The sequence below is a fragment of the Falco cherrug genome, chromosome 4, assembly GCF_023634085.1.
Source record: "Falco cherrug isolate bFalChe1 chromosome 4, bFalChe1.pri, whole genome shotgun sequence".
Classification (NCBI taxonomy): Eukaryota; Metazoa; Chordata; class Aves; order Falconiformes; family Falconidae; genus Falco; species Falco cherrug.
Window position 1 is genome coordinate 18,158,919 of NC_073700.1, and position 24,953 is coordinate 18,183,871.

The 24,953-nt window shown below is 41.8% G+C and overlaps 1 protein-coding gene across 1 annotated transcript in view; it reads left to right on the top strand.

Moving 5' to 3' along the window:
• The window catches only part of TAFA1 (TAFA chemokine like family member 1), a 231,608-nt gene that overhangs the window by 176,108 nt on the left and 30,547 nt on the right, over positions 1-24,953 (top strand). Inside the window, exon 3 of the mRNA XM_005432562.3 lies at positions 9,010-9,150. Within this exon, the coding sequence (XP_005432619.1) occupies positions 9,010-9,150 (141 nt within the window). The remainder of the gene's footprint in view (positions 1-9,009; positions 9,151-24,953) is intronic.

Here is a 24,953-nt window from a genome sequence, read left to right on the forward strand (position 1 = left end):
TAGGAAATTTGTTCTGGGGAAGAATTGTGCAGCTGCAAAGCAATGATCAGAATAGCATAGTAGGTCTTTTTAACCTCGTGTATATACTGCTGCCTGAAGTTTAAGTTCTAGGAGGAGCAATGCTTGAATGCAGGCATATTACATCTATTTTGCCCAAACTGGTGTGTTTTTTTTATCCCCTCTGACATATCAAATATTAAATTTTCCGAACCACCCAAGTGACTAAGGACAAGATTCTGTTAAAGATACGTTCAGATTTTATGCTCAGCCTTACTAGGCCTACATAATTTAGACCAAGAAATCCCATTTACAAGTGATATAGACCTTTAGGAGTGTCATATCTCACTGAAAGTCAATGAACTTTAGAGTCATATTGCCTATTACTTTTTGATATGGAACTTAAGTTATTTCTCAAAAAATACCATTCTTCTCCTTCTGAATTTTCAAAGTCCTGGCTCTTCATATATATCCCTTAATGGCATTCCAGAGCTGTAAATCCCACCAAAACTTCTAATTTCTAACCTCCATTTCTCAAAGTTGCTGGAAGTTGATCTCCCTTTGAAGTAAAAAAAATCTCATTACAAGACTGAAGATCCCCACTAAAAGAACATTGGATTCTTGACTGCCTCGTGGGTTACATATCTGCTTTTTGTAGTTCATCAATACGAGAATGCTAATACTACCTGTTACAATTCACTTTCAACACTCCCTGTGACAAAAAAGCAATCAAACATGTACGGTATGTGTATGGTCCTCTGCAGGCAGCTCTGCAGGATGGCTTTCACTCTGCTGGCTGTCAGAGACAGCATACACACACAATGGCTGGGATTGTCTCATAAACTCTGTCATTTTGGCATATGTGTATACTGTACATGTGCATGCAAAATCATAATTAAAAGCTACTCATAACTCTGTTTCAGTAACAGCTAGAAGCAAATTCCTCATCAGCATTCCTCTCCAGCCACTCTTGCCCTGTTGTCCTCTTGAATACTTCAGCCGACTCTGGTTTTTGCACTGCTGTTTGAGATGCAATGTGCCAGAGGCAGTAGCTGCTAGAAGACTGCCTTGTTTTTCTGGGTACCATTTTTCCTTTGATTCATCTTTAAGAGATTTTTTTAAAAAAAAAATATGCATAAGAATAAGGTCCTGTGCAAATTTCTCAGGAGATCAATTTGCAAGGCTCTTTAGTAAAAATACCTATTCTCTAGTGTGTATATTGGTTTGATATGGAAATCCATAAGCCTGCCCTAGATCCACCCACATCTCATACACTGGTGTGCTTTGGGTTTTCTTTGTGAATTCAAGAGTAGAATCCATAGCATTTCTTCTTTACAAAAAATACTTATTTTTAATTTCTGTGAATAAACCAGTTCTTGAGGATCAGAGTCTGTTCTGGGTGTAAGTATAAGAATCTCTAAATCTCTCAGATAAAAAACCTCCTGTGGCTGATGGCAGCAAGCATTAGTAGGAAATTGTAAAAGACTACAAATCCATGTGCTAATTAGAGCTTTGCATATCCCTGCTTTCCCTATTATACTGAATGGAAAATAAAATACAAATGAAAAAAAAAAAAAAGAAAAGAGTATTCAAATGAAATATTAACGTTCTGCTGAACAAAGTATTTTAAATATATTGTTTTCCTCTAGAAATTCTTTTGTTATTGATTTTTGTAGAAAAGTTTGATTTCCTGAAAATGGCCTTTTCTGTTGAAACTGCTCTTAGAAAATTAGCTTATAGCATCATAAAGAACCAGAGATGCCTGTGCTGAATGCACATTGCCCCTCTCAGCGTGTGAATTCTGACTCCCAAATCTCTCAAAACTTTGGCTTAGTGTGAAATTAATTTCCAGCTGTAGCTGACCTGCTTTGTCCATTGTTTATCTCCAGGCTCTGACCGTATGTGCAATGGGTCAACAAAAAACCAAGACAATAATGTTATTGGTCTTACTCGAAACAGGGTCATATCAGTGATACAGGAACAGGGGCCTGAACTGAACGAGAATGTTGTACCACCCAGCAGGGAAGAGTCCTGTGGGCTCTTGGCTGAGCTGTGACCTCCCTGCATACTCTTTTAAGTGACCTGGACATCAGAAGAAGCTCAGTAGGAGTTTGAAATTAACCACAAAGTGCAAATCCATGGGAAGCCAAATTTCACCAGCCACACTCCTCATGGAACTACTTGTTCTGATCTTTTGTAAACAAACAGCATTTTCTTTAGAGGAGGTGCCCTGCATCTCCAGAACCCTTTCACAGCAACAACATTTGAGAAAAAAATATCCCAGCCTGAAACTTAATGACCCACAACGGGAATCGCTTATGTTGCTGCTGTTGCAGAGTCTTCCCAAACTGAAAACAATATATGTCCCACATAACAAACAATGAAAGTACTGAATATTAATGAAAAGATATGTATATAAATTTAGGCAACAGGCCACTATAGTCTATTCTGATCCACTGGGTAGAAAAAAAATCCATATATAACCAGGGGGCTTGCAGAGCATGTGCGGTACGTTACAAATTCCCAAGGCTACTGTAACTCCACGTATAGTGAGCAGTCCATTCATCAATTTGTATCAGTTATCATCATGGGAAAGAATTAAGTGTGGCTTAATGCTAACTTTTTATACTTGGGTCCAGTGTTTGATGGTACCTTTGTGTTACTTAAAGTTCATGAGCCAAATTCCGCTGTTTTGTAACTGCATTGGAACCGATGGCTCTCTGGCAGCTGAGGTGCCATTACCATTGACCTTACAAATATGCATAAAAACCCTAAGGCCTGTCTGCTTGCTCTGCAGCTGTTGTCACTGTGTGTGTGCAGAAATGCATCCTGTAAGCCTGATCCCTGTCCTTCTGGAGCAGATACAGAGTGTCAGTGGATTATACGTAAAACAAAAATTGGAGTGTAATTGCACTGTGGTTATGAGGAGTCTTGTATTTGTTCACTTATGAAGTGGCTTGTGGAGTAGCATGGGACTTTGGTTTTCCATCTGTTACACATTCCTGTCAGAAGCAAAAATGTTATTTTTTAAGTAACATAGTAGTGGCTTATTATTTCTTAAAGTATAGTATTTCCCCCCGAGTACAGCGTAGTCTGTAGTTCTGGCACATTAGCTGGCATAAACATTTTGATTAAAGCTTATGAATATATTAATTACACCTGGGAAGTTTCCAAAGCTTATTCAAACTGCAAACTTCTCAAACTGCAGCCCCCAAATCTGATTTCATTTTAGTAAATGTAAAAATGGCTATTACAGGGTTGACTTTTCTTTCTCTAGGATGTTTGTATAAAGACATGAGGTGGCAAGGGTGCCAATTTTTTTACCCATTACATTCTGTGAGCACTTTTTTAAGAAAGTATTCAAGTGTCTGAAGAATTTTCATGTTGTTAAACATTTCCTTGAAGTCTAAAGAACTTTAATACCATTCAAAGCTTTCTCTGATCTTCTAGGTCTAGCAACATCTGCCTGTACTTAAGCATTTATCAGAATAACAGAATCATAGAACCGTAAACTCATAGAACCATTTAGATCGGAAAAGAACTTTAAGATCAAGTCCAACCATTAACCCAGGACTGCCAAGCCCACCAAAACGCCATGCCTCGAAGCAGCACATATGTGCATTTTTTGACCACCTCCAGGGATGGTGACCCCACCACCTCCCCGGGAAGCCTGTAACAATGCTTGGCCAGCCTTTCCGTGAAGAAGTTTTTCCTAATCTCCAACCTAAATCTCCCCTGGCACCACTTGAGGCCGTTCCCTCCTGTCCTGTCGCTTGTCACCTGGGAGAAGAGACCGATACCCCCCCACCGCCCCGTCAGGCACCTGCAGAGAGCGATCAGCCCCCCCAGCCCCTCCTCTCCAGGCTGAACCCCCCCAGCTCCCCCCGCCCCCCCTCAGCCTTGTGCCCCAGCCCCTGCCCGGCTCTGGACACGCTCCAGCCCCTCAGGGTCTGGCTGGGGCTGAGGGGCCCAAACCTGAGCCCCGGCTCCGAGGGGCGGCCGCACCAGCGCCCAGCGCAGGGGGACGGGCGCTGCCCTCTCCTGCTGGCCACAGTATAATGGTATGTGACTCCAGACAGGATGATAATGCTGGAACGTGGACTCTCTAGCTGAAGCTGTATAAATAAATAGAACTATCAAAACCAGTCATAGTACTAATGAGCTGTGTCTGGAAATGTTGGTAAAATTGGTCCATGTGATTTCTTTTCCTCATGTTCCCGTGGTGGGTTGCTTATGGTGTAACAGAGGGCCAGAGAATTTGACCACCAAAGCCTATGAAGGTGTATGGGTATCACTATTTTTTTTCAAGTTACATGAACAAGTTCTTACAACAACCTTCAGCTGGATCAGACTGTGTGGTGCATTGACGATGAGATAGAAGCAAATGCAACAGAGGATCTGAATTCTAAAATCACTGGGCGTATGACCCCAAAAGAAAGGCATATCTTATCTATCAACTGTCTGTGCCTCCGCCAAACAGCCCGAGAAGTCTCACCTAAGCGGTGCTTTGCTCATGCATTCATGCACACATGCATTCATTATGACTGACCTGCCCTAGGAAGGTCCATTAAGTGGAACTCATTTCAAGCACAGATGGTCCTGAATAGCTTAATGTCTGCCTGGTGGCCAGAATAAGTGAATTCTTGATGGCCTTAGACTTCTGATCACATACATGCAGCCAAGGAGGAAATGAAAACATGTTTATCATTTTGATAAACAACTTCTCTCATTGCTGCAGGATGCTCCATGTAACTCAGCAGTCAAATACTATTAAATTGTCATCACTGTCACAGACAGAATGTGTAAGTTTTGCTACCTGAGTCATAGTTAATGACTTCCACAATGTATAACACAAATCAGTACTGCTGTTTGCCTTTTTTATGTTTGTTTACTGGTAAGTTCAGGCTTGGCTAGAATACAGTCAAGTTACAATTTTGAAGTGCAAAATATACTTTTATTATTACCTCTCAGCTAGAGGTATAAAAAAACAGGGATGGCTAGAAGATGGCTTTTTGGCTTCTGCCAGGCATGCCCTTAGACCCTATAGGTGATGAGATATTTGAAATCACAGCTACCCACAATAGGCTCATACCTACAAAAAAATATTTCACCCTGTGGTGTGTAAGCTCAAGGTGGCTTTATAATAGAGACCAAAATGAGCATGATTTCAGGAGTTTAGTGTCCTCCAATTAGAATTAAAGCCATTGCAGGAGTAACAGTTGTCCCTGTTCTACAGTAAGAATGTTTTATTATTTCTACAGTTCCATATTTTAAGCCTATGAAGAACAAAGACTTCCAGAAGGCTAGGAAATATGAGCAGGGACAGAATGCCACAGCTGGCTGCCATCTTCAGCAGCCCAGAATCCTTCCCAGCAAGCCAGTTCCTGCATGCAAAGCTGAGGGCATCCTGTGAACTGCGTGCTCAGAAAGGATTAGCTGTTCTTACTATCAAGTCCTCCTAATGTTTGGTGTAAAAAGGATATAAGTCACGTTAGGACATTTCTATTCACCTCTGAAGCTTCTTGAAAAAAAGAGCAGAACTATTCTTGATTTGCAAGCTCCTATTCTATTTCTAATCTTTTTCTGATTTTCTTGGGTCAGAAGTGAATTAAAAAAGCATAAACTATTTTTCTTGACAGCTGGATAAAGCAGCTACTTCATAAAATGTAACTGTCAACAAAACATTCAGAAGACACATACTTAGAGGATTTTAGGGCCCTTTCCTCACCTTTTAAGATCAATGGCAAATCCTTTATTGACTTGAGTGAGTTGGATGAGGCTGTTATTGTGGAAAAAAAGCCAGCTCAATAGACCATAAACTTAAAAAAAAAAAAAAAATATTTCTGGGTTTTGTGACAAGGATTCAAACTTTTGTAGCACTTGCAGCCTAGCAGCTCAATAATTCACATTTTTTTCAGGACTCCCAGCACTGTAACATCTCTCCAGGTCTTCCCATAATCTAGAAGAACCTCTGAGAAAGAATCACTGGCTCAGGAACAGAAGTCCTCAGATATTCATATTACAGCATTTCTTGGCACTACCCTCCCACCCACACCCACACCCCAAAAAAAAAGTTGGAAATATAAAATAAAAATCACAGAGTAAAAAGGTACTTCACATATGCATCTGAAAACGTTTGGGGTTTTTTTCCCAGTGGAAACTGAAGACGGATTCATGATCCTTACCCCACTCTAACTTGTTTCTTCATTCGTACAGCTGAAATAGAGATTTAAGTTGAACCTCCCCACCCAGCATACTTGTGGTATATATATTTCTGTGAATAACCTAATCCAGAGTGTGCTTTTTCAATGAGATTTTTTCCTAGTCTCACTGTGTCCATTTGTATTTGTCTGTATTTACCTCTATCTATTCTCATTTTGTATATGGCTTTTAAAAATTCTAACCTGTATTCATGGCTGGTATAATATATACCACCAAAACACACTGCATGCAATGTTATTCGGTAGTCATTCATAGGCTAAAAATGCTTTAATGAAAAAATCTGATCTCACATAACGAATTTTCCAGGAAAACAGGGTGTGTAACACGCAGAACTTTCTCCATGTGAGATGGATTCTTTCTTCTGTGTCAACACTGGGAAGGGTCCTTTTATTCTCATTTTTATTATTATGATTATTTAGATTACAGTTATAGTCCATGCAGATAAAAGTTCCAATTAATATACTTAACTGTCTAGTGGTAAGAAAAAGTGGCGTTTTGTTGCTTTTATAGTTTCATTATGTTTTGCCACTCCTAAACAACTATACACTTTTAGTTAAATTTTTTATTGCTGCAGCAACTTGAGCTTTCACATAAAAATTGAAGGTGTTATAAAGCTTATCCACTGCAACCCATTATTTTGAATAGATAACCAAATAAGCAAGACTAGCTCGTGTGGTTATTAGTACTCATACAGCAAATTAATAGAGAAAATTAAGCATTTAACTTATTCACAGCTATTTACTACATGGTACATATAGTCTGGTTAGAAACACTTATTGCTGCTTACATTATCTCTGTTGTTGAGGTTGCAATCAATAAAATCACAAATCTTTCTTCTCTTAGGGCATGACTGTAAGATGAATTAAACCAATGGGAAACTTTTCATTGCTTTCAATACAATTTGGATGGGAGAACAGGGAGTTTATTCGAAGAATTACTCCGTAGAAAAATACAAGCATTTGGGACTGAGTTGATTGTCACAATTCCTCTTGCTCCTAAGAGACACTTAAAAGCCCGTTTGTCAAATGATGGCTTTCTGAATTGTTGGGATCTCTCTTCTGTGGCACCTATTGGCTTTCAAAAAGCTTGTGTCAGCAGGCCAACTTCACCTAATAACTAATACATGAAGCACCATTTCTCTCCAGATGAGTTAAATATTTACTGCAGAGGCAGTCCTGTCTCCTGCTTGCAAACTCATCAGTGCTTAACCCCATGACCACACAACCTAAGCTCATTTACCTTAATGGATGTTTGCAGGCTTTCATCCACTGACTCACCCTGGTAGGTCAGTGGTGTGAAAATGTAATATTATAAAACATTTCCACACTTCGTGGAGTCCCTGTTCATTGGTAGTTGTTGTACCACTTAATACTGTGGGAGCATCTTATGGAAAATCACCATATGACCTTAAAAACATATAGTCAAGGGACATCCTCCCTGCCCACCTACCCCAGTGCTTCACTACAGAAATGTCACATTTGTGGAATCACCAGGTAACAGGATTTGCTCCTGAGCAGGGAGGTGCCACCAGACTCCCAGACCTCTTCCAAAATCCCTTGTTCACAGGCAGACATGGATCAGCACCTCCACACTGTGTATTCTCCTACCTGGCTGCAGGGTTACTATAGCATTTAAAAGCTCTCAAAATTGTTTCAAAAAGAGTGAAAGCCAAAGACAAGAATAATGCTTTTTCTGCTATGCTACAAGCAATATACGCTTAGCATTTCATAGTGGCCGATGTATTTCTAGAAAACCTTCTTACACATCCTGCTCTTCAGTAGGCTGTGCATGATGTTTTGTCTTAAGTTTAATCAAACCCTGCCAAATTTATGCCACAATTTCATAAAATAACCAGATATCTGTGGGGAACAGACTGGCACTATTAAATACTTGGGGATTATGAGCTAAATACAATCTGAACTGAGGATCGAGAAATTACTTGGGTAGTGCATTAGCCCACTGTGGTGTCTCATCTCCTTGCACGGCACTGCTAAGGCGCATGGCAATAATACACCTGACACTTTGTTTCCGTGTATAGCATATGCCACAAACGCCAAGTATTCATAAACACTAAGCCACCGTCTGTCTATCACTCCTTTGTCTTCTCCACCTAATCAAACTATTGCAAATTTCATAATGAACAATTAGGGAGGTGGTGCCTGGTTATCTTGCACACAATGGGAATGTTTCCTGCCTTGAACCTGCCAATGCTGTGAGTGGGCTAGCAAAGGGAAGGGCTGTTGGACCACCCTGTAACGCAGAGAGGCTGACTGTCATTCCCTAAGAGCTGAGTACTGGCGTGGAATCAAATGTTTAGAGGCAAATCTGGAAATTTCTGGATGGATTCCCTTAGTCCCATCCTTGTATGAGAGAACATCTGGGGGAAGAGGCTTCTAATATAACAAGAGCAAAATTAGCCAGCAGTTGTTGCACATTTACTGCAGTTTGTTACCTACATTTCTTCAGGCCCAGATTTTGACACAGTTGTTTTTAGGCCAAAAATTCTGCTGATGTCAGAGAAGCTTCTAATTTAAGAGGCAAGCTATAGTTACTGTAGATGGACATTTATCTACATTTTCTATTCTAACTGAAGTATAGCAGCACCTGGTTTATTCAGGAGCATGCACAAAGGGAGAAACAACATTGTAATCCCACCTGTACAGAATTGTGCAGAGACACAGACAGGAGCATGCCTGGGTGCTTTGATTAGCCACTGCTGCTCTTCCTAATCAGAGTGTCAATATTCTCTTTTTCTTTTTTTCTTTTTTTTCTTTTTTCTTTTTTTGCCAGAAGGAGGAACGTGTGAAGTTATAGCAGCACACAGATGCTGTAATAAGAATCGAATTGAGGAAAGATCACAAACAGTAAAATGCTCCTGTCTACCTGGGAAAGTGGCTGGGACTACAAGAAACAGACCTTCCTGTGTTGATGGCAAGTAGATCCTCCTGTATATATGTCTCTGTTTGTGTACCATCCAGTAAATAGTTCTAAGTCTATAGATTATGCATAGGAACTGTGTTGTGTTCTCTGTTTAACAAAACAGAAAAGCCTCGAAGCATAGGCACGCAGTTACACTGCCTTGTCTGCTACTCTACTGCGTGGTTCTGTGTGCCTGGGTCACGTTAAGATTTATTCAAAAACTGAGAGTATAGCATTCAGTACGGGCACTTAGAGAAGCATACCAGATTCTGTGGCAGGATCAAGCCCATAATCAATCACTGGACAAAATTACCTGTTGCATCACTTCACAGTCCCCACCCCCCTCCAGTGCCACATTAGTTTTGATTCAGAAATATTTCAAAGGACAACAGCCATTCATTTTGATTTAATTAGCCATTTGAAAAGTCAGTGTTAAAACAGATAAATAAATGAATCCTGTGGTCTCATCCTGTAATAAACATTAACGAAAGCCAGGAAAAAACCTTTATCTTTTGAAATCACTGGTGCCGTATCTTGTCATGGGGATTTTTTTGCTGAAGGAAAAACACCATGTTATTTGTGTCTGGGTTTCATATCAGGTCTGGCTCCACAGGGTGTGTTCTTCTCCAGGGCTCCCCCGCCACCGCTGCAAGGTGAAACCGTGCAGCAAACAGGAAGATAGCTGCGGCTAGCAAGTGCTTAGCAAAATGTAAATAGCATAAGAAGACGGAGAGTATGTGGTACTAATCCCATCAGTTACCCTTCCCAAACAAGCCACTCTGTGTTGCAGAATCCCTCTGTGCAGCAGCTTTGTGAACATAGCAACTTGTCAAAATTCCTTGCTATTCTTTATAACAATTGTCTGGCACCACTGTTTATACCACCCCACAGCCCAAAGGTGGTTCCAAGAGACAGGGATCCTTTTGGCTAGGGTCAAGGTAGGCTCTGCCTTGGGCTTTCCTCGTCCTTCCCCGGGCTGTACTTCCAGGGGTGGCAGTGTAACTGCAGGGTTTGGAAGAATCCGGTGTTTTGTCTTTGGGTCTGTCGTTTGGCATTCAGCTTCCCCCCAGGTGAGTGAGAAGGGAGACCTGTGCAAGCAAACATGGGGAAAAAATGTTTTCTTCTGGGTACCTTTGCTTGATCACATGCTGCAAAGGTAGTAGCAGGGGAGCAGGAGCTGGGCCAGTTGTAGCCCAGAGTTAGACAGGAGTGTCGGTGGGTGTTGTGGACTGGAGGATCATGTAGGCAAAGCTCTGAGGCTTACACGTTCAACATCAAAAAGATGAGAGATCAGGGATACCTTGGAGGGATGAGAACCTCATGTTTTCTCAGCAAGTGTTTGTGGTTTGTACATATCTGGTTTCTATATTAAAGATAGAAAATGTTTTATTTCAAAAATGCTTTCAAATTTTAAAATTATGAGGCAGTATTTCATAGCTTGTTATACTGGGAGTGCAATCCACCTTCTGAACTCATGACTAAAAACATGCTACAAATGCACCTGTGAATGATTACACTTTAATCCACATTCTGTTATTCTGCTGTTGCTTAATTACCCTGATGAAAAGAAGCTTTTCTTTTTCTGTTAGACACACTCATAAAACCATAAGTGAGACCTACAGTGGTCTTAACCAAAGTTAGCTGTACAAGCCTTGAAAAATTTCATGTTCTTCAGCAGGTCATGAAAAACAGAGGCCCTGGATAGAGCAGAAAGACACCATTAATTCAAATCTCATAATTCTGTTCAGAGAAGAGGAGCTCAAAGAATGCTGTGTTAAGAAAAAAAGTTGGGTGCAGGTGTGGACTGGAGCCTAATTGCTCTGTCAGGATTACAATAAAAAGAAATGTTATTGTCTGGAATTTTGAAAGGAGTAAGGATAAAACAATGGCTAATATAAAAGCGCAAAGCCAGTCCCATTGAAGTCACTGGTAAGACTCACAGTGACTTCAAAGCCAAAAAATGTGAACTACAAAGGAATATCTTCCCCTTTCAAGTCTAGTTGTTGTAGTCAGCCTTTTGTAGATGGCTGGTGAATGGTTCAAAAGCCCGATATGCTGGTTGTAAAAATTAATAGAAGGGACATTTTCTTTGGCCTTTGTTTTATCCTGGACTTTGTATTGTGACTTTTGACATACTGACCTGTTTTGAGTCAAAACTTTGACCTATTTAGTAGTTCTGTTCTTGCTAAGGCAAACTCCCAAAACTTCCCATGAGAGTCCCATTGACGTCAGTACTTTAACTCATACAAAGATTTGGGATTTGCTGTTTCTTTTTTTATGTGAGGACATTTCAAAAGGTCATCTGCAACTTTTTTTCTTCTTTACCTACCATGTTGAAAAGATTGAGACCATTAAATCTCACACAGGGTTTCACACTATATGCAATTCCAAGCCATGGTCTGTTCCTAAGAAAGCTTGCTCAGGTTCATTAATTAAATATGCACGGGTGTTCAGGTCAGCAGTATGCTCTCACCCAAACAAACTGATCACCTTTGAGAGGTGACAAGGATCCTATGTCAGCAATTTGACTCCCATCTGTGGTTGATTATTGCCTCAAGCCATCTCCACCCGATGGCTATGTAGTAGTGTGTATAAAACAAGTTGAACCTCAGTTTTGCCCTGTTTATACTGTTGGCCAAACTATGACTTAATGGGATCAGAGTGAAGCTTTTGGTGTTTCTCAGTCCAGATTCATCAGAAAACACCTCATCCAAGCTGATGCTTTGACAGTTTGAGTTCATGTTGCATGCATTGCCTTCCACTCCTACCAGCCATTGCTCCGGACACAACTGGGCAGCGTGGGTGGGAATTGCGTGGAGAGCCAGCTTTGTTTCCTGTTTAAGAGAATAAATTCATATGTAGGAGTCAGCTTCAACTTTTAAATAATTATCAGGCGTGACAAATGGTCCTTTTGTCCTTTTATTGCGAGACCTCATCATGGGTAGCACACAGTCGTGGTACGTGGGGCTCGTGTGTCCCCCCTCCGCCTCAGTGAGCAGAAGTTCAGGCCGAGTGTGTGCGGTTTGTACCCCGAAGGGTGGGAGGTGGCTGTGCGTTCCCGAGCATCGCTTCCTGCCAGCTTCAGCAAACTTTGTCTTTGGGGCCTCATCTTAAAAAAAGAAGTGAGGCCAGGCTGTGGCAGCCTCAGAAGTTATAAATTATTCCTTGCGGCTCATTCGGTAGACACTGTCCTAAAACCTGCCTCAATCATCAATGAATTATGTAGTAGCAACAGTGCGAGCAAAACAAAAGCCAAATCTTGTCATGAAACAGAGATGCCAGTTTCTGTTTCTTTGCCTCTTCTGCTGCGCATTTACTTTCATGATTCCCTTCGCTACTTCAAGGTCTTTTTTTTTTTTTTGAAGGATGATTTTGAATGCTCCCTTCCCTCCCTATAATTTATCTTGCATGCCACTTGGCAGTAGCACATACCATGGGCATCAGTCTATTCAGCTCTCTTTCATGGCTGTTATTATTTTCTCCATTTGCACAAATACCTCTTCAGAGCAAGTCCCAAATGGATTATTTACTTCATTTGTATTAGAGCAGGTTGAAAGGGTCCCTTTTTCTCGGGAAAGCAGTGTCGAGCATGTCCAGAGAGCTGCCTGCCCTCTGCCTCCTGAGTACAGGGGACCTGTGCAGCTGGGAGTGTTACCAACCCACTCTGCAGCGATGCCGCGTTGCTGTTGGACACAGTGTGTGCGGTGGCTGTCTGCAGGTACCAGAGCAACTCCTGATCTGTCCTGCTGCCCGCACACTTCAGAGGTCCTGGGGCCAGCAAAGGCCTTGAATGTGCGGCTCAGACTAGCTGCAGACCCCTCTAGCTTCACATTTTGATGGACCTGCTCTCTCTCATTTTCCTGTTAGTTTTTGTGTGACATGCAGACATACAGGCTATTTCTGCAGGGGTTTCTGAGCCATGTGTCTGAATTTGCACCTTCCCTCCCTGCTACGCTTACAAACAGCTTGTCTTCCTTGTTTCAGAAGCCCATGAATTTTCCTCCTCCTGCAATAGGTTCTGTGGGTTTATGAGGGCACTCAGGTGGGATTTGTCCTCTTGCTTGCTGTCTCATGGCTAGTACGATTTCTCCTGTGGGTTGAAGTTTTATTCCTTTGTCTTTATTAACCAACTTCTGCTTTTGGTACTGTGGTTATATAAGAGAAATGTTCCCAGTAATGCACTCTGCTTCTTCATAGCAATGCCTCTTGCATCTTCCTGGCAAGGTCAGTGGGCACGTGACGATTGTCCTTTCAGGTGTCAACCCCACATCCTTTAGAAAAATCTGTTCACCTCTGAGAATAAAGATCAGTCAGTGGCTCCAAAATTTCAGTGTTATTTTCATAACTTAATTTTCTGTTATTCTACATAAAACTAAAAGAATCCAGAAAAACAGAAAAAGGAAAATGCTCATGTATTTCTCTTTTTTTTAGTAGATATTTGTCTTTTTTAGAATTTTTCACCATTCTCAGTACATCTTTTACATTAAGTGGGACCAAGATTTCTCCTATTGCATATGCGTAATATGGAGGTGTTCTTAATCTTCTTCATTACTTCATCAAAGCTTTCTTTTCCTACCCCATCTTCCTTCTCAGTGTGGAATGCACTTAGCATAGAGAAACAGTGATGAAAAAAATTGTTTTTTAAATACCTTTAACATTTCTATTTGAACCTTTTCTAGATGTACGCAGCACATTCTCAAAATATTTAAGTAATATTGAGGGATTCACATTCATGCTGCCTCCTGAAAAGCCATTTTGCCTTTTCTTTCTTACATCCCAAGATATTTTCTTCAAGTAAATGGCTGCAGACTGCTCCAGGTTCGGTGGTTCTACCAGATCTTGGCATTGTATGGGGTTTCATAACTTCAAAATAACTTTATTGTGACAGTGTCAAATGTAAAGGTTATACCAACACTGTCATATGTGGGTCAGGAACGTAAGTCCACCTCCCATTCTTCACTGGCCTAATCTTTATGAAAGATTGATGTCACCTTTCTGAATAAGCTAAGATTTTCTACAGCATGAATAAAGTTGGGTGTGTGAGCGAGAGAGCAACAATGAGCTCTCTCATGAGCTCTGAGAGGCAGCAGTGAATGGGTTAATACACTTGTGTTCGGGTTGGGGTTTTTTGTTGTTCTTCATGACTTGTCTACACATGACTTGCAGTTTTGCAGTTTTCTTTGGTTGCTTCCATTAGCAAAGCAGTGTTATGGCTACTTCATTTATTTTTTCTGTGTTTTACTTTGTTGTTTTGGGATTTTTTTAAGCAACTCATTTTAGTACTCAGTACAAACAACATGAATATTTGATTGGCCTTGAGAGTTTCCATCTAGCTGAAAGCACGTGAAAATTCTCCTATTTGGAAGTTTCCCATTCCCTGTAATGGTACACACTTTTACTTTCCATTGCGCTTCGCAGTGGCTGCTCATGTTCCTTCCAGGATATCAGTAAACAGGACTGGTCACAAATAGCCAGTGTGAAGGAGGTGGGAACAGAGGCCAAGTGAACCCGTGGGGTTACTGAGTACATATGAACAGAAAAGCTCTGATAATATTCTCTCAGTTCTAGCACTTCATATGATTGCTATAAAAATGTAATAGGAATACAAGATATTTGTAATTTTAATACTGTCACTTTTATGCTGTGAATAATGTGCTTTGTACCATATCATTTACAGTGGTATTGAACCATTCTGTACAGTCAGCAGGTGGTTATGTCCGTGTGTTCTTTGAGGCCGTTGAATAATACATAATTTGTTCATCTATACTGAAGTTTACTGTGTTAGAGCCAATGATGCTCTCAGACACATCTTTTTAATGCTTGAATTTTTCTGTTCCCTTTTCTTCTTTTTTAAACTCTTTAAGAGGCAACCTCAATATTTCTTGCACAATTATCTGTGAAATTTTTTGGAGCACAGGGTATGGAATAACAGAAAAGCACCTCCGCTGGCTTTTGAAATCAGCCACAAAGGGACTTCCACGCAGGTTATGCATGTTGCCAGTGCTTTTAGGAAACAAGGCGCTTTAAACACTGGTCAAAACCAATGAGGAAAAAGGAAGGTGCTACGAAAATGCTGCGCAGTATCTCTTCCTCTAAGGTATTCTTGTAAGAAAGGTCTCTGCAGATATCGGAGATGATCCAATTCCATGTTGTCTGCTACACGGGATTTGAAGCATTAGCTCTCAGGCAGCAGGACTAGACTCCATGGTCTGCTGGTGTCCTATTTTATACCAGTCATGCATCAGGGGAAAGGGAAATCACTCACTGATACAGAACAATAAAATAAAATTACTCCAATATTTCCCTCTCTCCCAGACTGGCTTTGGATCACATAAAGTTTCAAATCATTCCGTAATATACAAAATATTAATGTGCATGTACATACTTCAGATTTCTGTTAGTTTGAGGATTATCCATCACTAGCCACCCTGTGGCCCTGTGAATTTACATCAGACTTCATCAGGAAAGCATTAACAAACTAAACACAAGTCTTAATGACCATTGGGAGCATTGTCACTTTTAGTGCCTCTCTGGGCCAGCACCCCACAACCCTGCAGTCCTGCCACTGGACGGTGGGTACCAAACATCCTTGTTATTCCATGTTCAGTAGTGGGAGCAGAGAGAGGACAGCTTTCATCAGCACACGTTCTCTTTGCTGACATTGCCCTCCTTTCTCTCACCATGGACCTGCAAATGAAAAGGCCATACCTGGTATGTCACCAGCTATGCCATGGACACGAGCTAATTTATTTTATTTTTTAAATTATGGATAAGATGCCTACTATAGAGTGAGCATTCATGATTCAAGAGCGCTGTGTTCCTGTAGTGCAGAGGTGTAGCACATCACTTGGTGGGATCCTGAGCTGGTGCTCAGCCCATGCATCCTCCCCCAGCACCCGTGCATCCTCCCCCAGCACCCGTGCATCCTCCCACAGCACCCGTGCATCCTCTCACACTCGTGCTACCCAAAGCGCACCGGCTAAGAGATGGGCAGGGGAACTACAGGCACTTTCTGGCTCTCCCTGGAGTAAGCGCAGGATCTGAGCCCTGTAGAGTCACATGGAAGACTCCTATTGACTTTGGGTCAGGTCCTTAGTAAATACTTTGTTAGATATAATCCTGTATCTATCAGCACTTACATCAAGTGAAAACATTTCACAGTCACAAAGCCAATAGTTTTCTATTTATCTAATGTGTACTTTAGGTGGTATCACCAGAAAGCTTTTTTTTTTCCCCCACTCTGTGAAAATACTTTCAATCAATTCTTATTTCTGGAAGAAAGAGGGGGGAAATGCTTTTTGAAATCCAAGGAGTCAGCTTCTCATCTTCTAGCTGTGCTTCGGCCTAGATAAGAAGAGGCTCAGGGTCCCATATTATTAATGCACTGTCTATATGAATAACGAGCAGGCTTGGTGAATTATTCCACACTCCTGGGAAAATCTATAGCCCTGTCCTTCTGCAGCACCACTGGAACTGAGCAGGAGACTCGTATTTTTTTGATTTGGTGAATTCAGATGACTTCATTTGTAAGGAAGAAAAAAAATAATGTGTCTGTTCCCCACTGACACCCATTTAGTAAGCTCAAAAAAAATTTGCAGCGTATCACATGCACTATTAAAAAAGTTGCTGGGGGGGAGAAGCCTAACTGTGTACTGGAATATTTTAAGACTTTGCTTTTGTCCAGACATGTCTCCTTGAAACGCCCTTGCAGCCACCCTGAAATTGCAGCCAGGTCCTGAGAGGTGCTGACTTCAGGGGGAGCGAAAGCGAAACTGGCAGTGAAGGCGCAGAGTAATTAGTTCATTTACCAAGGCACAGCAGCTCTCATTACCAGTTTGCCTTCTCATCTGCAGGGCAGAGGCTGAACAGAACAGAGCGGAGGTATGTGCCTGACCCCGCTGATGGTAGGTGAGCTTTTATGTCAGAGCACAGCATCACCTCCTGAACCCGGACCATCAGCGAGCAACCTGGGGAGAGCAGGGCGGCCATGCTTCTCCCTGAACAATTATATGTAGAAAATATATATGTGTGTGTATACATAAATATATCTGTGTATCTGTGCACGTGTTGTAGAGTCATCCTACCGTGGCTGGTGTATCAAAGCACCCATTGTGGTTTAGGCACGTTTGTATGTTCCCAGCAATAAAGGTGCACAGGGGGCGGATATTCAAGGGTCAGATGTGCAGCCAGCCTGAGCCGAAGCCCGCAGCAGAGTTAGGCCCTTCCCGGTCTCCCAGCGAGGGCTGCATTGTTCGTGCCGCACGCAAACCTCCGCCAGGCATTAGGGAGCAGTAGACAGATGATCATGTCTTCCTGGTGTGAAGATGGTGCAGCTAATGAGATCGTCTGACTGTGGGTTTATGTGAGTACATCTTCATCTGGGCTATAATTTATCTCCCTACCTATGTCTTATATTTCTTTCTTTTCCAATTGACATTGCGGTTTCCTGCGTAGCAAAGCAACCTCCCTTTTTAATATCAAGCCCATAGAACAGCTGACTAATCCACCCCTGATGAAGTGCAGAGAGCTCACTTAAATCCCAATTTCCGCAAGAAAAACATTTTCTGCTTAAGAGGGGGGGAAAGCCATAAGTCATGGCACTATCTACATCTGTGTGAGGGGTGGTCATTTTTCCAGGCTCCAGCTGACAGGTTTCAGTGCTGACACTGAGGGAGCGGAGCCCTCGTGGCCAACCAAGGTGCACAAGCAGCAGCCTTATGGTGAAATTAGAGAACGGCACGGCCACGTAGCAGTGTGAAGACACACAGGAACATATAATTACTTCACCTCCATACAGAGGAAAGTAACCTTTATCTAAAATACTTGCAATAAGCCTGCTAGAGGCTAAATGGAAAAACAGTAGGAGCTTTCTTCTCTTATAGGTAGCATTAAGTGTTAATCACAGCACTGGAAAGAGCCTGGTAAGGGGTTTTGGAGGCAGGGAGCGCAGGCAGGGAGGGCAGCCGGTCACGTTGGTGTGCCAGGCACTGCAGGGAAAAAGAAACACAAACTGGCTGGGAAAAGATAGCTTAGAGAAAATTCCCTTGCAGGAGTGAAGCCACAGGCAGGACCATGCAGGTGAGCCCTGTGAGTTCAGGTAGCATAACGCTTGGGCATGCTGCCTGGCAAGCATGGAGAACAACGAAGAGAAAGAGTTTTTGCAGCTTTTACATGCACAGATCTACCTCAGTTAGCCCAGAAGAGGGACAGCAGCCCCCTGCAACCTATCTGCAGATCTACAGTTGGTAGATGTACCACCAAAAAAGCTTCAGTGATGCTAAGAGAGGCTCCTCTTGCAACAAGCCAGCATCCAGCAATGCTGAGAGAGAGCTTTCCATATGTCATGAGCTAGATGGAAAAAACCTGTCCAGGAAGAGGTCACAAAGCTGGGGTGAGCAGCGCTGTGTCAGAGCCAAAAATCTTTGCTTGGCAGGTAACACAGAGGTTGCTCAAAAGAGTAAGAGCTGGATATATTGGAGGGACATGTGTGTGAAGCACCTGATATATTCGTATCCATCACAGCCACCGCAAGGTGTGGAGTCTGGTCTGCATCTGCCCAGCGTGGCTGCAGCAAGGCATTGCTACCTTTCACTGCATCTGTGTGCAGGGATATTGCCAGCTGATACAGAATGTGTTGTGTCTCAGGAGTAAAAGGTTTAAACCTTCACACCATGCCTTTAAACAAACACTGGGTTTATCTGTGCCTTGGGCGACAAAGCACATGTGTGCAGTCCAAGTACAACATTCAGAATGCTCTCGGAAAGAGGTTTGACCCCCAGAGACAGATTTTCAGCTGGTGTAAACTGGCTCTCGAAATCCAGGGAGACCTGCTGGTTTGTGCCAAATGAGGACATGGTTTGTTGAGTTTAGGAAAATGAACAGAATGGTCACTGGCTATTAATCCTTGCTCACAGCCTTCAGGGAATATATGGGACCAGTGTTCAGCTAATCGGTGGCCAAGAGGAGCTTAGAGAGATGCTAAGGTGGGGTTAGCATCTGTGCTGTATCCCTTGCAGTAATTCAGATGATAATCTATCTCTGCCAGGAAAGACCATATTTTTAAATAGCTAATTCTGTATAAACCCATGTCATATATCTTCTCTGCAATGGATACGGTGCATTCAGTGCAGCAGGGCTGTGAAATGCTGCTTGTCTACAGGTGTCTCTAATACAGTACAGAAAATACATGATCAGAGTATTGCAGAGTATTAAGTCTTTTTCTGCTTTTGTTTCAAAGCTACCTTCTATCTATAAATATGGAGCTAGTTCACAGGGCTTGAATGTGGTTTGTAGGATTAGGATTTGAACACAAAAGAAGTGAATGATTAAGTAAAAATGGAAAATGCTGCTACATAGTGTGGTCTCTTTAAATTAAAAGATGAGAACCTGAAGTTCTTACACACTGGAATTTTAAAGAGACAATGACCAAATCTTTGTAAGAAGAATACACACTGTTAATCCTTCCGCTGTTGCAGTGAGTTCAAACACAAGTCACTAATTTAGACCTGGGATTGTCCATTGTGTTGAACTATATGAGTTAATCTGGCAACTGCAACTAGAGGTGGGCAAGTCAATAAGTGCTTAATTGATTTCCAAGAATTGATTATCCATAAAATTGTTCACAGGCACATGTCCAGTTTCTCTCAGAATACAACCAGGTAGCTGTGGGACACAAACCCCTCAGCTCGTAATCTGGTTTGGGTGATTTTCATGCATTAACATTGTAGAATTGCCTTACATTTAGGAATCAAGCAAGTACATTGCAAGCAAGGGATTTATTTCCGATCTTGGACTTTGCTGAGGGAGTGTGCTATTCAGCACATAAATGGCCTGCAGATTCTGGAACAGGTCTGCATACATAGGTGTCAGAAAACAGTTTACTAATACAATATCTCAAAGAAAGCATTATTTCTCTTTGGGAGTTGTTTCCATAGACCATTCAGTCTACTACAATAACTGCTCAAGGTTAAGCAAGCACAAGTGCTGATGTAGTATGGCAAAATTCAATAATATTTAAAAAGTGCTGCCTCTCCCTTTTGAAACTATCATGCAAAAGACAGCAGTGCGGAAGGGAGCTGTGCTTTACAATTTAAGCATTCTGCCCTGTGTCGTTAGTACATAAAACCTATTCTGCAGGCAGATGGATTGCTTTTAATATGTGGTTTTGTGTAATCATTTCCTTTTGATTACAATTCCTAGGCAGCAAGCATACAGCAGAGTTTTCAAGATGCATGTGCATGGTCAGTACATATTATTTTTTTTTATCTTCCTAATGTTCCCAGAACTCACAAACAGCAAGGTGAAACATCAGCACAAACCATCACTCAGGAATAAAATTGAGAAGCAAATGACACTGTCCTAACTGAGGGCAATGGCAAATCTCCCATTAACTCAAATGAGAGTAGAAAACATATCTCTGTATTGGTTTATTATTACAAAATGCTCTCTTTTTTTTCAGACCCCTCCATGATATACCATCAAATGCACTTGTATGTAATATAGTTATGCAAATATCAAATGAACTCTAATTCCTTTGAAAAATTCCTTTCCCCCTCTTGAAAATGGCTAACTGGATGAACACATTTTAAAACTAAAGCACCTGTAGTCCCTGGTAAATTAAAAAAAACAAAGTCCATTAGTGTAATGAACACTTGTATTACATTAGTGAGATCATTATCCAGGGACACAGATACCCACTGCACTGAGCAGGATGAGGGAAAAGAGGATGACCACTGCTTTGAACCACAGAGCACAGGAGCGAAGCAGTAAAGGAGAAAATCCGTATAGTTTCTGACAAGTTGTGTTTCCTCTGGGATTCAGCTTAGCAAGCAGCAAAGGCCTGGCCTCATTATTTCACTGGTGCTATTCATTTCTCTTGTTTGTCTGTGTATTGTGATGAATTTGGTTCATCCAAATGTCAGGCAGGGAATTGGGCGAGGGATTCGTGGCAGAGCTGGAGAAACATTATATGTCTCTCTAGCACAGGGACAGGTCCTTTCCTGGGATGGATGTGCAGGTCTGGCCACTCAGCCTCAAAAGAGGAAGTTAATTAACTCGTGGGCCCAAGTGTGGAGAAAGGCTTTGGCTGCTCAGGAGAACAGGCAGCCTCTGTTGAGAGAGAAGAATTGTAGGGCAGCAAAGGAAAGCACGAAGGAGTATGAATCTGCTGTCAGATTAGTGCGTGGGCACCAGGGATGGAGAAAGGCTAAGAAAACAGTGGAGGTTTTAATAAACCCCCCATTATTAGATGTAGGTTGGAAATTAGAACAGTCCAAACTCTTGGAGGAGATTGGCAAGGGCTCACCAGTAGGGATGTCAGCTAGCTCTGAAGACTCCCAGTGACTTCTGCTATACCCACAAAAGGCAAAGAAATCAGTATCATTTGATAAAATACCACCAACAGCATACTGAGGAGCAATGGATGGACCACAGACTCGTATAGGTGAGGAAGAGGAGCTGTAGAGCAGACTCATGAGAATTCATTGGTGTGTTAGAGAGACAGCAAACTGTATATATGCTTGTACTGGGGGACACGGGGGGGTGTGGGGGCAGTGCCTCTGGTGTCACAGGTTTCCCAAAGGAAAAGCTGGGCACAGCAGCAGCCGCAGCCGGGGAGAGGAGCCAGCCCATGTGGGAGCGACAGCCCAGCAGAGGGAGTATTGCAGAATCCATTTCTACTACTCCTCTGGAACATAGCTTGTAAGTTTTGTGTGGTCATTGCAAAAAAACAGCATTTGCAAACAGAAATTAAGTAAATTATAGCCTTGATACCTGTCTTACATTCTTCAAATGACCCCTGGTGCCCACAAGTGAGGATTCTAGCAAAACCTATCAGTTTGAGTTTGCAGATTTCCCAGCTGAGTTTGCTCATTAACACACTTCAGGCTGGAAACCATGATCAGAAATGATCTGTGATTACAATGGACGTGGTCTAAATGTATTGTATGTAGTCGGGTTTGGTAAATAAAATGAATGGGGGAGATTTTGAAATGCATAAAATTCAAATGTAATTGCTTACCACCCAGATCCGTTTAACTGTTTACTGGCACTGAAAGGTGATACAATTTCCCAATGAAAGGAATAAATTGACAAATCAGGTTAGAGGCTTATGTTCTGAATGTAGCAACCCTTAGGCAAAGACCTTTAGTGAAAACTCCTGGAAGTGTGCAATGTATTGAATTAGTATATTCCTGAAATAATCAGGAACACACATTTGTAACAAGGCTTGGGGTTAGACCCTTTCAATGTGAACCACTTTCATTTTAAACTCATTATTTATGGTAAGCATAGCCACACTTTTCATGCATTTTGCATATTCAATTTTCAAGCCAAGATATCGGAGCTGCATTAGCTTCAGTGCTCCCAGCAGGTAATCAGCCTCCTGCAATATCAAACCTTATGTCACCAACAGTAATAGGCTGAAATAGTCAGAGCCTCGTAAGGACTGTGCCTGCCCAGTTCCTATTAAAATTAATGGGCACTGGGCATCCATTCCCTCTAGGCAGCTTTGAAAATATCAGCCAAAATGTAGTTGTAAGTATTAACCTTTAGGAAGTTAGTGTTGGCAGCCTCCCACCGCTCTGTGCTCGTTTCCAAAATGAGGAGCTCTGATGAGGCAGGAGCCCTGCCGGAGAGCCTCCAGCCCGGGGAGGTGAGACCACATCCTTAGGGGCTGCTGGTCCACAGCTGCTGGTGGGGAGCAGCTGTGGGCGATTTGCACCTTCAGGCTGTTCTGGCTGAGCAGATCCCAGGGAGTCAGGAGGCAAATGGTGAGGTTGCTCTGCCACTTCTGCCAGAAGCTGCCTGAACTGAGCATATCGGAGTTTGTTCCTGGTCTTCAGAGGCGAGGGAGCTGGTTCTATAAAGGTCAGTACAGGTGGTGTGTAAAGGTGACCCTGACTCGGATGTAATACGGAAATCTGGAGCAGAAATGCCAAAAATACTGCTAAACATATTTAGTATAGAAAAAAACCTGTCTGTGAATGCTTTTATATGTTAAAGCCTGTAAGGAACTTCTGCCCTACTGATTTGACCTTCTTTAATTAGGATTTTTTCCCTTTCCTGTCTATTTTTGTAAAGAAAAATAGTCTGGCATTTGAAAAGGAAAAGGGTATTAGAATCATTTATTATTGGATTACTATTAAACCAATAGAAATAACAATAGAAATTCATGTTTTTAAGCAACCTCCAGGTTTGAGGTCTAATCCATACGGATGATGACCTATGAGGATGTAGCGTTACAGGAATAAATTGGCTGTGGTTTAGACTGAAGGATTTCAACTCAGCTAATAAATTCTCAGTAGTGCACGCCTGAAAAGTTACCACAGTAGCTGGAGAACAAACTGCCCCCTTTTTAAATTTTTTCACCAAATAGTTCTAAAATAACCAAAATGTAATCAACATACTCAGCTAGCAGATTGTTCATAGACACAAAATACATTCCTAAATCAAATAAATCGCTAACTGTGAAGCATTTGGTAGGCTCTGTTTTACATAGTATGAGATAAGTAACAAATATAACGCACTGGTCTCTATTGCTGACTGCTATTAAAAATGCAAAGCTCTTTCAATTTCAACTGTGCATCATTAGTAGAAATCCTGTAAGGACCACCTGGATCTTAATGACCTGTTACACTGTGTCTTCCCCACCATTGTGGCAGCTCTTTTTGCTGGATACCTGTACCATTTTAGGAAACACTAATTGCCTATTGCTGTGTTTTGCTGCATTTTTAGTCTGGTGTTCTTGCTTTTTTTACTCCCCCTTCCTAAAAAAGACCGTCTAATAGTCATGGACCTGGAGGAAATGTTTAGCCAGGAATATTAGCAGTGCTGATGGATCTCAGAAGCAAAAGGGCCAGCCAGAGCCCTTCCTGGCTCTGCTGAGTCCACAGGTTTTGAGCAGAATTATGGGCAAGGCTTACTGCAGTATCCCTGTGCTCAGGGTATGGGTTGTGTGCTTGTTCTGCTAGCATTTCCTGAAACATTAGGTCTTGCTGAATGTAGCTTTCCACAGAATACAAATCAGCTATGTTAGTGTGGTGTCCTGCTTGTACAACATATTTTGGTTTTGTCTGCCCTTGTATTTGCTTAGTTCATGGCATACTATGATATGTCAAAGAATGTAGATGATGCTGCTTTCTACCACAATTTTAGCTAAAAATAACAGGTGCCTGGAATTATTATAGTATTATTTTTGCGTGGTTTTTTTTCCTTAAGAAAACACCACCATAGATGTTGAGAGGTTCTTGCCAGGAGTTTTGCAGAGACCAAGGGATCTATACTTGCACTCCCAAGTCTAGCAAGGAACCACAGTCTGCTACTTTATGCTGCAAAACAAGGTAGGCATCCAGCAAGGGCGGGAGTACAGGCTTTGTGTAGTGGGGGAAAAAAAAGAAAAAAAAAAAAAAAAGAATTAGGCTGTGGGCAACACAGGAGTGAGGAAAGGTTACACTGCAGAGTGGGAGCTGACTTGCTGTGTTAGGTAATACTGGATACAGTAAATAACCTCAAACATTTGGAATTTTTTTCTTTCTTAGAAACCTGAAAGAGTGTGCAGTAACTAAATGGATTAGACATACACTGTTCAGATCACTGTTACTGTACCTGTGAAGGATGAGACAAAAACATACAGCGTAGGGGGCAAACCCACAGGGTCCTGTTCTACTCGCAGTCTGGGGAAACCCTAACATAAAAGCAGATATTCCTACAGCCTGCTTTCCATTCCCATCCAAAAATACTCTTCCTTCCAATTTCTCTTTGATGTCAAAATAAATGAAAATGTTTCGTAGTGATTAATGGTGTGCTGGCTACAGAGT